The sequence below is a fragment of the Herpailurus yagouaroundi genome, unplaced genomic scaffold, assembly GCF_014898765.1.
Source record: "Herpailurus yagouaroundi ecotype Mexico unplaced genomic scaffold, PumYag 213, whole genome shotgun sequence".
Lineage (NCBI taxonomy): Eukaryota > Metazoa > Chordata > Mammalia > Carnivora > Felidae > Herpailurus > Herpailurus yagouaroundi.
Genome location: NW_024412444.1, coordinates 6,974,381 through 6,991,072, shown reverse-complemented (window position 1 = coordinate 6,991,072; position 16,692 = coordinate 6,974,381). Strand labels below are relative to the sequence as shown.

Sequence of the window (16,692 nt, the reverse complement as noted above, 5' to 3'; positions counted from 1 at the left end):
ATCTATAATGGACTTTATTTGGGCATTTGCCAAAATTCAAAATGGACTGTGAATAAGATAATAGTATTGTATCAATGTGAAATTTGCTAATTTGAATAATTATACTGTGCTTATATAAGAGAGTGTCCTTATTCTTAGAAATTATACACTTAAGTATTTAGTGGTAAAGGGGCATATTTCTCAGTTACTACCCAGTGATTCATAAAAAGAAATTGTGTATCTATGTGCGCACACACAGAGAGAAAGGATGCAAATGGGATAAAGGGTACATAATTGGTGCTGGTAAAGGCTGTGTGGAACAGTTTGTAGATGTCTCTGTTGCCAGATTTTCTGGATCTTTTCCTTCACTTGATGTGTGCCATGATTCTTCAGCAAGACAACTGACGCACTAAGCATGCCTTAGATTCACTTTATTAGGAAGCACACGCTGGGGAGTAGGCTCTGGCGATGGCTTTTGGGAGCAGATAACAGAAAGCCGATGGGCTACTCAGGATATTTATTTGCTGGCCCAACACCTTCCAAAGATATTCGTGGGAGATAGTTTTCCAGCTTCCGCCCAAATTTGTCTCAACAAGAACAACACAACATTTTAAAGTCCAGTTCACTCAGCAAAGCTTCATCCACTTATTACTCTCATATTTAACATAGTTTCCAAAGTTAACATAATTCAAGAGACTACAACTTGAGAGAAATAGCAAGGAAAATTGATATTTCAGAATTCTGCTACTGTTCTCTTTATGAGACATTTTATTATCCTGATGGGTGGAGGCATGACTCAAAGACATTTTCTGAAAATGAATTTCCTCACCTGGTCGTAAATGAAAATGCCCTTGAAGAGGTCTTAAAGTATTTTGTATCAGACACTATTCAGGTGATGCATTAAACAATTCCGCCCCTGCTCGTGGGCTGTAGAATAAGAAAAACTTCTGTGAACTTACTTAATTTGAGGGCCCGACTTTTGAAAGGAAAATGAAGTGTATTTTCTGAATGTACTTGTGTACCAAGTACATTCTTTCTTGGGTTAGTAGCATTGCACGTGAAACCATTCACCTAGTATTAGACTGTTTTAGTCTGCAACTCACTGAATGGATTTTTCTCCACGTAAACGCATGATGTCTAAAACGGTCCAAACCTAAAGGCAACACATTTGTTAAGAGGCCACCAGAATGGGTGAGAATTCACAGTGTAAAAATAATTCACTGTAAGGAAGAAAATCCTCCAAAGGAATCTACCCATCTTTTTTTCATCCATTTAGGTGCCTGACTTTTCCAAGGAAGTATCCTGATTGGGCTACCTTATTTTCCCTTTGAGAACAGAAATGTCCCCTTATTCTTAACATCTTAGGTAATTCATGCAACATGGCTCTGTTTACCTTCGACCTATACGTCAGCTAGTTTTTCTAGTTTTCTGACTTAGCTTTCCCTCTGGGAATTCATCATTCAGCATCATATTTCCAAACTCCATCTGGGTGTAACCACACCCACATAATGGACATCTCCACACTCTATCATGGAGAATAGCATCACGTCATTTGGAAAAGTGGAAACATAGAGGTCACAGCAGAGAGCTAATGAGTGATGTAGGAGATCTGGTTTTCTGTAAGGAGTAGGATCATTCCAGAATTAGTGGAATGACATTCTTATTAGAAATTTTAAGATGTCTGTCGAATGTTAACTTTAAAATGCGATGATATTGGTGGTGATGATGATGATGATAGTGATTGGCTGCGCAGAGAGATGAGGTCTAGGCATCGGGCTACTATATACTACACATTGACTCATTTGTCCCCCACCTCCCCCCTACCAATGGTAAATTTTGATTCCATAGATGAAGAAGCTGATGCTTTGAAATAAGACTGTTTGAGGTCTCACAGACAAGTAAATGAAGAAGCTAGAATTGGAACCCAAATCTGTTATTTTTATCATATATGTAGTCTTTCAAGAATATTCTATGGTCCATTTTCGTTCTCTGAATTGTATTAAATATCAAGGAGTGTTCAAGCATTAAGATGATAGAAGGATTTTTTGTTGATTTGTCTGTGTTCTGCTTTTTGAATAAGAAACTCTAACTAGATGTAAGAGAAGGATTTAAGGTTGAAAGGAGAGCACTTGGATTTTACACTCTTCCTCTGACGTTTAATCTTAGCCAGGTTCACATCAACTTTCTGAAGCTCTGTTTCTTCATCTGTAACTGAGGGTAGTCATTTCTGCCCTGCCTTCATAGAGGTTATCAAATGACCTAAGTGAAATAATGTATGGTACAATTTTGCAAGCTGTAAAAATGTAACGCATTATTATCACCATCATTATGTTTCTTGTGGATTCGCTGAAATATTCCATTTGGGCTATTTATCAAAGCCACTGAGAGACCCCTTCAAATTCGTCTGAAAGGGTATTGCTTATAAAGATGTGCCCATTTAAGCATTTGTAATTTTAATGTGTACATGGAATGAATCTCACAGGCCCGCCTTTTTTTTTTTTTTTTTTTTTTTTTTTACTACTTCAGGATGTTTCAGTTCGTTAAAATTTTGCTTCCTGATAGGGAACTTTCACCATGACATGAATATCAGGCAATCAGAAGGTGTCAGTGTTATTTGCTTTGGGAAGCATGAAGGCACTTCTAGCTATGTGAGAAGGTGTGTGCTTGTATGGTATGTAGGGGTAAAATGATCTGACGCGTGGGGTTTGCTCTCAGACACTTTAGCAAAGAAAAAATACAGATAGATGGACACATTTGGCAAAATCTTAAGAAGTGAGGAATCTGGGTACCTTGTGCTATTCTGTCTACTTTCATGTAGGTTTGAAATTTTTCCTAATACATATTTCAATTGTTCTTTTACAGATGCAGATTTTCTTTTATAATCCAGATGACTTTGACAGCTTTCAAACCGCAATTTCTGAAAACAGAATAATCGGAGCCATGGCCATATTTTTTCAAGTAAGCTAACGGTGATTCAAGTACTTGAACCAGAGAGTTCTCTGAGTATTTTTTTTTTTAATTCGCCGAATTGTTCTATGTTTAATGAATGCATCTGTTTTCTCGTTTGCACCTGTCTAAATGAAAGATATTTCATATTGTCTAATGTGTGATTTAAAATGTAAATAAGTATGTTTAGAAACATAATGAAAATTTTTGCATGAATTATTCTGATTTTATTGCTACTTGACTGGTGCACAGATTGAAGAACACATTTATCATCTAAGTTACTTCACTGCTGAAGCGTTTTGAACAGGTTCCTTCAGCATGTTAAGAGACTGATGTTAAAAAAAAAAAGGTGATTTTCTTTGGAGCAACTTTTAACTTGACATTACTTACAAGTAGATTAATAAATAGCATCAGTCACTTCTCTGAAGAGACCCCTTCTCTTTCCCTCCCCCAAATCCCCATGGTAACTAAAGTTTTCCCTGAGACCATTTCCAAATTAGTACAGTCATGAACCCGCATGCTTTCTTTTTTTGTTGTTTGTATTGAGCGTTCCTAATTCATGTGCTGCTTCCACAACTAGAAGCCACAGTTTGCATCCTTCCATAGATAAGGCCATCCAGGCTTTTTAATAAGTCACATCAAATTAAAGTAGTGTTAACCATCAAGTGTCTTAAAAAAGTAGCTGAGAGGAGATCTGGCGCTTTTTTGTGTGGAAAGTAACCTGAGTAGTAGGTATGTGACTTGTCTTTCCGTCTTAAAATTTGCCTGAAGACCACATACCAGTGTTTCTTCCATCAGTGAGTCATTGTTGGACAATGTCTTTCTGACAACTCAAAGGGATGTGGGAGACATCAGAACCTTTTCCACCATGGGTCTTTAACCCCTGCCTTAAAGGGGCAAGCTTCTTTGTCTTTGAGAAAGAGCCAGTCTGGTTTGGAATATGTTAATTTCACTGCTCTTTTTAGCTTGTGACCCATGATGGACAGTTTTGTCCACTGCTGTCTCTCCCTCTTAACCACCCTCTCTCTCTTTCCTTTCTTGGGTAAAAGCCTCAAATGGGAGATTATATGTGAGAAATTGAAAAACTTAATATTCTGCTTCAACCTCAGAAACAGTGAGCGTGGTGGTCATTAGGGTTGGTTATGGCACTGTTTTTCAAACTGTGGGTTCTGACCTAGCAATGGGCCATGAAATAATTTCAGCAAATCCTCTCAGCAGTTTTAAAATAGTGAAACAGAATAGAAAAAAAAATTCAGAAAATATCAGAGTGTATGACACATAGTAAGGGTAAATATTTCTGTAGAACTTTTTTTTTTGGTAGAACCTTTTTTTTAGTTGTTTCCACACAGAGAGGCATAGTGGGTATGTACTTGGTAATGTTCTTAAACATACTTCTTACTGTGGCTCATGGTCAAATATTTTGGAAGTTGTCTGTTTATGTATTTGCTTGATATCTCTCGTTCATCCACACATCTCTTTTCTATGATTACTTTCATAAACCACAGGTGAGCATAGTGTTTTAAGAGCTCACTCACTGGAGTCAAAACTCTTTGCTTTTGGGGCGCCTCGGTGGCTTAGTTGGTTAAGCATCCAACTCTTGATTTCAGCTCAGGTCATGATCTCATGGTTCATGAGTTCAACCCCACATTGAGCTCTGTGCTGATAGCACTGAGTCTGCTTGGGATTCTCTCCCTCTCTCTGTCCCTTCCCTCCCCTGCTCTCAAAATAAATAAACATTTAGGGAAAAAAAATAATAAAAAAAAACTATTTGCTTTTGAGTCCCTTCTCTTCTATTTAACAGGTGCATACTGGTGATAGAGTTATTTAAACTTTCCAACCTCAGTATTCTTTTTTTACTTGCATTTTTATATGTTTTTGTTTATTTCTTTTGACTTCCAGTAGCATGATAGATAGTTCTCCATCCCCTCACCTTCAATCTGAAGATGTCCTCAGGTCTAAAATGGGTCTCTGGTAGACAGCAAATAGATGGGTCTTGTTTTTTTATCCATTCTGATATCCTATGTCTTTTTTTTTTTTTCAGCTCTTATATTTTATTTTATTTTATTTATTTATTTTTATTTATATATGAAATTTATTGTCAAATTGGTTTCCATACAACACCCAGTGCTCATCCCAAAAGGTGCCCTCCTCAATACCCATCACCCACCCTCTCCTCCCTCCCACCCCCCATCAACCCTCAGTTTGCTCTCAGTTCTCAACAGTCTCTTATGCTTTGGCTCTCTCCCACTCTAACCTCTTTTTTTTTTTTTCCTTCCCCTCCCCCATGGGTTCCTGTTAAGTTTCTCAGGATCCACATAAGAGTGAAACCATATGGTATCTGTCTTTCTCTGTATGGCTTATTTCACTTAGCATCACACTCTCCAGTTCCATCCACGTTGCTACAAAAGGCCATATTTCACTTTTTCTCATTGCCACGTAGTATTCCATAGTGTATATAAACCACAATTTCTTTATCCATTCATCAGTTGATGGACATTTAGGCTCTTTCCATCATTTGGCTATTGTTGAGAGTGCTGCTATGAACATTGGGGTACAAGTGCCCCTATGCATCAGTACTCCTGTGTCCCTTGGATAAATTCCTAGCAGTGCTATTGCTGGGTCATAGGGTAGGTCTATTTTTAATTTTCTGAGGAACCTCCACACTGCTCTCCAGAGCGGCTGCACCAATTTGCATTCCCACCAACAGTGCAAGAGGGTTCCCGTTTCTCCACATCCTCTCCAGCATCTAGAGTCTCCTGATTTGTTCATTTTGGCCACTCTGACTGGCGTGAGGTGATACCTGAGTGTGGTTTTGATTTGTATTTCCCTGATAAGGAGCGACGCTGAACATCTTTTCATGTGCCTGTTGGCCATCCGGATGTCTTCTTTAGAGAAGTGTCTATTCATGTTTTCTGCCCATTTCTTCACTGGGTTATTTGCTTTTCAGGTGTGGAGTTTGGTGAGCTCTTTATAGATTTTGGATACTAGCCCTTTGTCCGATATGTCATTTGCAAATATCTTTTCCCATTCCGTTGGTTGCCTTTTAGTTTTGTTGGTTGTTTCCTTTGCTGTGCAGAAGCTTTTTATCTTCATAAGGTCCCAGTAATTCACTTTTGCTTTTAATTCCCTTGCCTTTGGGGATGTGTCAAGTAAGAGATTGCTACGGCTGAGGTCAGAGAGGTCTTTTCCTGCTTTCTCCTCTAAGGTTTTGATGGTTTCCTGTCTCACATTCAGGTCCTTTATCCATTTTGAGTTTATTTTTGTGAATGGTGTGAGAAAGTGGTCTAGTTTCAACCTTCTGCATGTTGCTGTCCAGTTCTCCCAGCACCATTTGTTAAAGAGACTGTCTTTTTTCCATTGGATGTTCTTTCCTGCTTTGTCAAAGATGAGTTGGCCATACGTTTGTGGGTCTAGTTCTGGGGTTTCTATTCTATTCCATTGGTCTATGTGTCTGTTTTTGTGCCATATCCTATGTCTTTTGATGGGAGCATTTAGTCCATTTACATTCAGTGTTATTATTGAAAGATATGGGTTTAGAGCCATTGTGTTATCTGTAGGTTTCATGCTTGTAGTGATGTCTCTGGTACTTTGTGGTCCTTGCAACATTTTCCTCACAGAATCCCCCTTAGCAGCTCTTGTAGGGCTGGTTTAGTGGTGATGAATTCCTTCAGTTTTTGTTTGTTTGGGAAAACCTTAATCTCTCCTTCTATTCTGAATGACAGGCTTGCTGGGTAAAGGATTCTTGGCTGCATATTTTTTTCTGTTCATCACATTGAAGATTTCCTGCCATTCCTTTCTGGCCTGCCAAGTTTCAGTAGATAGGTCTGCGACTACCCTTATGTGTCTACCTTTGTATGTTAGGGCCTGTTTATCCCTAGCTGCTTTCAGAATTCTCTTTTTATCTTTGTATTTTGCCAGTTTCGCTAGGATATGTCGTGTGGAAGATCGATTCAAGTTACGTCTGAAGGGAGCTCTCTGTGCCTCCTGGATTCCAATGTCTGTTTCCTTCCCCAGATTGGGGAAGTTCTCAGCTATGATTTGTTCAAGTACACCTTCAGCTCCTTTCTCTCTCTTCTTCTGGAATTCCTATGATGTGATATTGTTCCATTTGATTGAAGCATTTAGTTCTCTAATTCTCCCCTCGTGATCCAGGATTTTTTTTAATCTCTCTTTTTCTCAGCATCCTCTTTTTCCATGATTTTATCTTCTAATTCACCTTTTCTCCCCTCTGCCTCTTCAATCTGCGCTGTGGCCACCTCCATTTTATTTTGCACCTCGTTTATAGCATTTTTTATCTCCTCGTGACTAATTTTTAGTTCCTTGATCTCTGCAGCAACATATTCTCTGCTGTCTTTTATGCTTTTTTCAAGCCCAGTGATTAATCTTATGACTATCATTCTAAATTCTTGTTCCATTATATTGCTTATATCTGTTTTGATCAATTCTTTAGCTGTCATTTCTTCTTGTAATTTCTTTTGAGGAGAATTCTTCTGTTTCATCATTTTGGCTACTTTTCTGTCACTTATGCATTTTAAAAGCTTGTTGTGTGCTCTGCACCTGCGATCACTGCTATATTAAAGGAGGGTGATACACTGTCCGGGGCCTGGCCCATCAGGAGGTGTTTTTTTGGAAAGTGTTACTTGCTCTCTCTTGTTGTGACTTTGGTTATTTTCTTTCCCTACTCGCAGTGATGTTTTGGACCCTCCACCAGGTGTGCTCTGATTTTTTCCTTGAAGTAGCCCTATGGCCTGTCAGATTGTCCCAGTGTATCCCTGGTAGTGACTCAGTCTCCTTTCCTCCCAGCCTCTTAGAGTTCAAAGCCCTTTGGCTTTAGCCCTTCTTTGTTTGAGAGATATCAGAAGTTCAGATTCCCCTACTTCTTCATTATGTTGGCCTCTCTCTGTTTTTATTTATTTTTGAGACAGAGAGACACCGAGCATGAGCAGGGGAGGGGTAGAGAGAGGGGGAGACACAGAATCTGAAGTAGGCTTCAGGCTCTGAGCTGTCAGCACAGAGCCCGATGCGGGGCTCAGACTCACAGATTGTGAGATCATGACCTGAGCTGAAGTTGGGTGCTTAACTGACTGAGCCACCCAGGCGCCCCCCACCCCCCCACCCAACCTCAGTATTCTTATCTGTGAAATGAAGATAGCAACTTCTACACCATCAAGATTAAAGCAGTCATTAAATGAAGCCCCTAACGTGGGTCCTGGCACATAGTAGACATTTGATCAATGCCAAATAAAACATGTATCCATATCCATGCAATTCTTTATCTGTGGGATGGAGACCTACGGTGTATGTGTCTTCTTGGCGTGAACAGAAGTCTATTTTGGGCACTGCCCTGTGGGCAGGTCACTTGCATCTAAACCATGATTGGTTTGCCTTCCACAATACTTGAGGTCACTTGAGCCATTTTTAAACAATACCCACTTCCATGGTTAATCCCTTGTTTTCTGTTATTGTCCTCTTGGTATGCTGTTTTTCTTGTAGTTGAACCTCTACTCCTATAGCCTCACCGTCAGATCTACCCTCTCCTCCTTCTCTGTCATGGCCACTCATGCCCAGCTCAACCAGGTCCTACTTTATAGGTCACCTTCCTTGGAGGAAAACAGATTTTTAAAATGTTTTTATGAGTTCTGAAAGAACCAGTTCACGATATGTGCTACCCAATAGCTTTCTATTTTTCTAGCTCTGTTAACTCTTGTGAAATGTGAGACCAATTAGAGTCTTAGGCAGGCACAGCACATTGGTATACAAACCAGCAAAATGCTTCAGTGTGAAATCTAGGGTTTGAATTGTTAAATTACTTCTAGGACATGACTACTACTTTACGCACAAAGATACACTTTCTCTGATAAGTCCTCTTCAAAATTTTGGCTTGCTGCCCTGTGTACACAAAATGCAGGATGGATAATATAAAATAGAACAGAAATTTTATTTAGAGACCAGCTGTGTTGAGCTGCTTCCTTTATTTTCCTTATAAGCCACAGATGCATTTATACATTGCAGCTAACACTACGTTGAGCAGCGGAGAGGAGGAGAGTAGTATTATCACTTTAATTTGGCCGTCTAATTAGATTCCATGCTTTGAGATCATTGTAGTTTGCATCTTTCTATAAGAATGTTAAATTGGGGGGCCACCTTGGTGGGTCAGTTGGTTAAACATCTGACTTCAGCTCAGATCATGATCTCAGGGGTCATGGATTCCAGTTCCAAATAGGGCTCTGCGCTGACAGCTTGGAGTGAACAGCCTGCTTCGGATTCTGTGTCTCCCTCTCTCTCTGTCCCTCTCTCTCCGTCTCTCTCTCTCTCTCTCTCTCTCTCTCTCCCTCTCCCTCTCTCTCTCAAAAATGAATAAACATTAAGAAATTTTTAAAAAAATGAATGTTAAATCGGGGAGTTTGGTATTTTCCCCCCAAGTAGTCAGATAAATCTTGATAGATATTTTCAAATTCAAGCCTGGGATCTCACATTTTGTTATTGAAAAAGTATTTGTCATCTGTTCAGCACAGATTCAGTGCCAGGAAGGGCATTAGTTGCTACATTAGCTACAGTAAATGCGATCAGCTCCTGCCCACTAGGACCTCACTGTCACAGTCGCATGTGATAATGGCTAGAAAGAGGTGAGTGGAGAAACTGTTCCATTTGTAAAGAGGCTGTATGCTGACTTAGTGCTTATAAACGCACATATTAATTGTCCAGAGTGACATGACGTGAGTGACAAGTGCAGGTCTAGGCGAGGCTCCTAGTTCCATGTAGATGGTATAGCCTTGATGTTAGCTCACTCCGTACGCTAGAATAATTTTCTTATGGATTCAAATTGTTGTTATCTTTGTTTCTTTTTCCTTCCTTATTATGTGCCTGTTATTCTGAGTAATTTCAGCTCTCCCACCGCCTTTGCTGTGATTGGATATTATGAAGTTCATAATGCTTCCAAAACACTGAAACAAGCACAGACCTGGTGGGCACATGGTTGACCAAGGGACCTTAGGTTGGCTTAGACTAGAGGTTGCCTGCAGGTGCACCTCTTGTAGCTCACAGGCATGATTGTTGAACCTACAGAGTGTTTATAGTTCTTCAGTTAAATATGGCAGATATTACATAAAATGTCCTGATGGTGTGGCAGTAATCAAGATGTGAGTAGTGGCTGGCTGTCTGCTCTGGAGGGGGCATACATTCCCACTGCAACACAATCTCCAGTCAATCTCCTCATGCTTTCGTGTCAACATGATCTTAAGATCACGACCCCATCCTGAACCCCGGTAACCTTGAATGGTGGCTGACATCTTTTGATTACAGACAGAGTTGAAGGTCACTCTCAATGCTGAAAGACGGTGAGCCATGTCTCCCCCAAGTGCTTTGTATGAACACCACTGCGGGAAGGAAGGTTCACTTCCATGTAGGGGAAGTGATGAATCATGGCAGCCACAAACGCTTGTGTACATTTGAGCCCACATGTTCTAGATGGTACATTCGTTTCATCGCCACTGGGGAGTAATGTATCTAGAGGAGAGAACATCTATTTTCTAGTTCACACACACCTTTGGATCAACAGCCCTCTAGCAGATCTAGGGGCACGGCAAGAGGGTAGGTTGTTGAAAGGCTTTTTTAGATAAATTAATTAGAATAAGAAATTGGCAAGAGATGGAGATATGTGTTGATAAACCACTAAAGGGAATAAGTGCTTGTGTAGCTAATTTATATCAGTACAAAAATTAAAATAATTGTTTTCTGTTTGTTAAAGTAGAACCTCTACTATTCTTTGCTGTTAGCTTGATATGAATTCCTGTAAAAATATAAAATACCAAATGTCATTAAAATACTCCTTCAAAATAAAATATTCTGTTTTTCTGATAACAATCTACGTAGCTTTTCTGTTTAAAGAAAGAAATATGAAAAGCTTACGCTGGCAGGAAAGTTGAAATATCAGTGGAATGATTAGATAATTTGTAGAAGGATGCTTTACTTTGAAAGCAAGGCACAAAAGAATTTGATTGGCTCCAGCTTAAGTTTATTGAGTAGAGAGTACCAGGTGCTCAGAATGACTTTACCCCAACTTGGCCTGTATTTTTGAAGACCAAGAAATCTTCTGTCATCCCTGGTGGAATTGGTATTTCTTTCAATATGTCTCTTCACTGTTTGTCATTGAACACTTCCCTCCATTCCTGTCAGAATCCAAGTGGCTTCTGTCTGTGCAGCCTTCTCAATGGCTTTCCATCTGATGCCCATACAAAGTTGGTATCCCCAAGCTTTTTGTAGTTTTGATTATTGTAGGTTTGCACGTTTGATTGTGTTTTTCTCCAGGAAGCACATGATTATTGTCGAATTTACCATTTGGGGGGAACGTCTCGTTTGTTTTACTGCCTAGTTGCCATTGTTATTGGAATGCCTAAAATTTTATTTGTATTTCCTGATTCCCTTGAACTGTGGAATTATAAACACATGATTTTTAGAAGAGCGTCTACATGTAAAAACTCTCTTAACGTGATGTTCTTGCCAGCCTCCTTGCGAGACTTTTTAGGGCCTATAGTCTCTTCTGAATCTTTGCATCAGACGCAAAGATGTAAAATTTTTATTATGTCTGTCTCCAAAGGTCCAGTCAATGGCATATGCCTTGTACATTTAAGAAATAAATAAATTGCATCCTGATTTATTTATGGTTCTTTTTGACAACCTATCTTCAACAACCTTGTTGAGATTTCTTTATTTAAGGTTTCATTTTTGCTCCTCCTGGGAAAGTTCATCCCCCTTGGGCCAGTATTTTCTTTTTCTGTTTCTATTTCCATTTCCACCCAGAATATAATCCCGGTCATTTGGTTTTCCCCGACGTCTCCAGTTCTGTCGTTTGCTCCTTCTTCATTTCTGCCCTTACTTCATTGTTGAAAGCAAACTTCAAAACTCAAACGTTTCACAAGTTGCTAACCCATTCTTTATATCATGTCGGTGGTACAGACTGCTTAATTATATTTCTCCATCTGGAGAGGCTGCGTAATTAAATGAAATGGCAGCACCTGGGATTATTTATAGACCTTGAGAAGGCAGGAGGAGTTCTCGATGACTCATCTGTCTAGGGCCTGGAAGGAAGGCCTTTTCTCCACTTCCCTCCATTTTGCCTTCCCTCCCCCACCACAGGTAGATGTGATACGTCTGTTCTTCCGTTAACCCGCTGTTTCTCTTAGCATTCCATCTTGCATTAAAACTGTTAGTTTACTTTCTCCTGTCTTTACTGTGAGATCATTGAGGACTGGGAGTCTTCACTTGCTCATCACTGCATCTCTTGCAGATGACTAGCACTGTGGGTTGGTTGTGCAAATACTTCACTGAATGCGGTGGAGACACACGGGCTCTATAGTCCTGAATGCAAAGGAACAACCCATAGCCTGTGAGCTGAGGAGTATCAGAAACAGGCACTAGGAGACATAGGACCTGAGAATACTAGAATGTAAACTCTTTGAGACTGAGGTCCATGTCCTGGTCCTGTTCTGTTTGTACCCCACCACCCACCTTTGCCTCACCCTCACCCCAGTGTCTTGACCTCAGTTACCGTTCAGGAAATATACACCGAGTAGGACTAAGTTATGCGACACCTCTCGGGGTCCTACCACAACATCAGTCATTTGGGTTTTCTGAAAGAGCATATGTAGGTGGTTGTGTAAGCTTCACCTAAAAGGGTCTGTGGTTACATAGAGGTTTAAGACCATCTCTTGAGATGGTCAAGGACATGAACATGAAGGCTATGAGTCTCCTGATTCATTGAGGTTGGTAACCCTCTGAGAATGGTCACCTGGGGCTCCATTGGGTCCAACATACTATCAGAGGGATGTATCTCCATTTATGCCCATGGTTGTGAAAAGGCAACAGGGCTTTACAAATTTTAAAGTGGCATTCAGTGGCCTCAAAGGAGTGTTTTAGTGCCAAGAATATTGGGATGTATCTGTATGAGAGAATGTTTTTTTATAAGATCTCCTACCAGAATGCTTTTATCTCAGTAGAAGGTGGATGGAGAAGCTTTTGTGGATTATTTTACTATATTTCTTTCTGGCTTGCCTCTGACTGTTTCTTATTTATAGCCTCCCTACGGTCTCTTTGTGATGTTGATGAGTTAGTGTGTGTGTGTGTGTGTGTGTGTGTGTGTGCACGCGCGTGTGTCAGAGCACCTATGTACACATTTCTTTGAGTTTCTTGTTCTTGCTCTTCTTTGCATGTGTGTGTTTTTCTTCCTCTGTCCCTCCTTTCTCCTTCAGATTCCTTAAGTGAACAAAATGTCATATTTTCTCATTTATTTATTCATGCCCTCATTTGCTAACTCATTTGTTCATTCTGCAATATTTATTAAGCACCTTCTCTGTGTCTTTCTCTATGAAAATTGTCAATGTATCCTCAGATTTCTAGCCTGCCCTTAGAGTAGCTGGGGAACTGTAGGTTTTTAAGAGTTTGCCTTTCAATCCTTTCTTCCAAGGTGGCATCATTTTATCATTGGGGTAGGGAAGACGGATCCAGTAAGGGAGGTGAAATATCAAGGAAAGAATATGCAATTCCATCTTGTGCACATTTTCAACATAGTAAATATGTCATTTTCAAGTATGAAGTTCCTATTTGTGACTTTTAGAACTGGGCTGTCCTTTCTCCTTTAAAACAAAAAAAATTAGTTATTTACTTAGAGAGAGAACGCGTGCTTGCGCGAGCAGGTGGGGGTGATAGAGAGAGAGAGAGAGGGAGAAATAGAATCCCAAGTAGGCTCTGTGGTGTCAGCCCAGAACCCCATGCAGGGCTGTGTCTCACGAATCATGAGATCATGACCTGAGCTGAAATCAAGAGTCTGTGGTGTTACTGACTGAACCACCCAGGCGTGCCTCCATTTCTCTTTTTTTCTTCCATCTTTTTGCAGACCAAAACACCACTGTGAAAGTATAAATCATCTCTTTTATGCATGGTGACGTAAATCAATCTTTTTATTTTTTTAACCATCTTCTAGGAATCTTTTTCTTTTTTAAATGAAGAATACATTTGCTATCCTTGCTATAGATAGTTCTAGTTTTTTTCTTATGTTTTAAAAAAAGTTTATTTATTTTTGAGAGAAAGAGAGAGCACATGCGTGAGTGGGGGAGGAGCAGAGAACGGGGGTGGGGGCGGACAGAATCCCAAGCAGGCTACATGCTGTTAGCATGGAGTCCAGCTCAGGGCTCAATCCTATGACCTGAGATGAAACCAAGAGTCCTACACTCAGGACTCTCAAATGACTGAGTCCCACATGCACCCCAGATCTTTTTATTATTGTAACCATCCCCTGGGAGTCTTTTTTTTTTTTAATGAAGAATACATTTGCTATCATTCCTAGAGATACCTCTAAGCTTCTTTTTGTTTTCACTTTTGACCAGATCTGTTGGGAATGTGAAACAGGGCCCCCACTGCATAGAAAAAAAAGGGAGGGAGGGAGGAAAGAGGGAATGAAGGAAGTCAAGGAAGAAAGGAAGGAAGGAGGGAGAGACAGAGACAGGGAGAAAAAAGAAGAGGGAGGGAAGAACTACAAGAGAAAAGAAATTGGTAGTTATACCCAGTAACGATTTTTTAGTGGGAGAACCCACGAGTTGGTGTTAGCGAGTAATGGTGAATTGTTAAAACTGCCTTCTGAGATGCTTTTTAGTATAATTGCAGTATACTAATTTGGTTCTTAATTTCTTCCTTTCCGGTTGCCGCTGTTTGAGTACCATCCTTCTCCCATTTTCCACATCCTTGGTTTTATCCAGTTATAAGTTCACTTCTTTCACTACATTACCTAGAAGTGTAATTTCCGAATGTTTGGGGTTGATTAGGAAGACTTTTTTTCTACACACACACAAATTAAAATACATATGTTCCAATTAAACTATTTTAACAGCTAATTGATTTCATAGGACTTACCGTTCGGTGAAGGCTAGAGTCATTTTTAATGTTCAGATGCAATTTCGGAGTAGATTTGTGGATGTACAACGTTGAATTTACAGCCTCTCAGGTGTTTTCAGTACATCTCTGGTCTGCAAATGGCCTGTAATTCAAATTTCCTCTTAGTGGACATTATGGAGGACAATTTAATAATTGGCAAAGCATCACATAATTAAGAGACTTTGAAAAAGACCACGTGCAAATCTTCTTTAATTAAATCACTGCACTTCAAGGATGGTTACCAAGTACTTTGCCTGTGTACGTCACTAAATGAAGAGTGTAGAAGCTGTCATTTAGTTTACATTTGCGTTCTTTGGGCCAGTTGTTCTAATAGAAGTCACAGACTCTACATGTCATAGTCTCAGAGAAAATATGAGGAATTGCATAGCGATCCCCCAAACAGGTGTCTCTGTCCACAGTAGAGAGACCCAGCTGTGAGGAGGTACGAGGCTGACCAGGATCCTCTAGCTCTTTGGGATCTGCCAAGGCGAGAATTCTAGTTTCATGACTTCCAATCCAGTCCTTATTTTTCCTAGCCTTGCTCTCCCTGAAGTGAGATCTAGTGGACGCTTTAGCTAGACCCTTTGGGAGATACAGTTAAAGCACTTTGCATCCCAAGAAGAGAAGCGAGTGGCACTTCTCCCCGCGCTGCCCGCCCCCCCCCCCCCGCCCCTGACCCTCGGCGCTTTCCCCTCCTCCCCCAGGTCAACTATTACAAGGCACTTTTAAGTAGACTGCAAATGATGCTAATAAAAGTGAACATTTATTGTGGACATAACTCATAAAATGCCCAAATAAAGTGACTTATACTAGCTATTATCTTATTTAATTTTTACTGGGGCCCCTCAAGGTATTATTGAGTCCATTTTACAGATGCAGAAGCTTGAGGCGTGGAGGGTTTTTTTTTTTCCCCCCCAGTATAAATTTCTCAAGATTACACAGGCCAGTACATGTTGGAGCCAGTGTTTGACAACAACAGTCCATCTCCAGGGTCTGTGCTCTTACTGGATTTCGCCTTGTGCTGTGTCTGGCGACCCTTGCTGGTCACACTGGGGTGACAGTGCTACCTGCGTATAGTGGACAGAGACCAGGAACACTGCCCAACATCCTCCAGTGCACAGGACAACCCCCACAGCAGAAAAGCCTCCGGCCCAAAGTGTCAGTGCTGAGATTGAGAAACCCTGTTTCATGGTTAACTAGTAAGTATTTGAGGACACTTGGACGTTTTAATCTCAATGGATGGGGAAGCTGTTCGCATTACTCCGTTAGTCAATGGCTATAGGAATAACTAAAAACTTGATACCTGAGAGGTCCCTGGTCCCTGGCCAGCCAAGGTTTAATCAACTGGGATTTAAAGACAAGGCATGAAGATTTACATGGCAGAATCTTTAAATTGGCCCTGCTTTAAATCCGCCCAGCTATTCCGGGTTCAGCCTTTAAATTAAAGAGCTCACATGGGTGTTTATTCCCAGATACGATAATAGTTTGTGAAAGAAGCACCAATTTGATAAAACATTCCCTCAGCCATAGAAAAGTAAACATAGGTAAGAACATGTGGAAATGCCTTTGAACTTAAAATCAGCAGGAGCTGGTTTGAAAAACTCAAAGATCTATGAACCTCTCTTGTGGAGGTTATAGGGGAAATCTGCCTCCGCAAAGCCCAGCCGCAATCCCATGGCACCATAGAAGTAATTTCCCAGGGCAGGATTTTAAAACTATTAATGCTGGTTTTATTTTAGAGGTTTGTTATTGTCTCTTTGAAAATCTTGTTACTCTCTGTGCAGCTAGGCATCGTCCCAGAGGAATGATTAACCATCCTTATCTGTGTGGAATCCTGGTGCT

The 16,692-nt window shown here is 40.4% G+C and overlaps 1 protein-coding gene across 4 annotated transcripts in view; it reads left to right on the top strand.

The window, feature by feature from the left end:
* PTPRG (protein tyrosine phosphatase receptor type G) overlaps positions 1-16,692 on the top strand; it is a 722,691-nt gene that overhangs the window by 496,194 nt on the left and 209,805 nt on the right. For all 4 annotated transcript variants that reach the window (XM_040454574.1, XM_040454572.1, XM_040454573.1 and 1 more), the window contains one exon: positions 2,842-2,937. In XM_040454574.1, the coding sequence (XP_040310508.1) occupies positions 2,842-2,937 (96 nt within the window). The remainder of the gene's footprint in view (positions 1-2,841; positions 2,938-16,692) is intronic.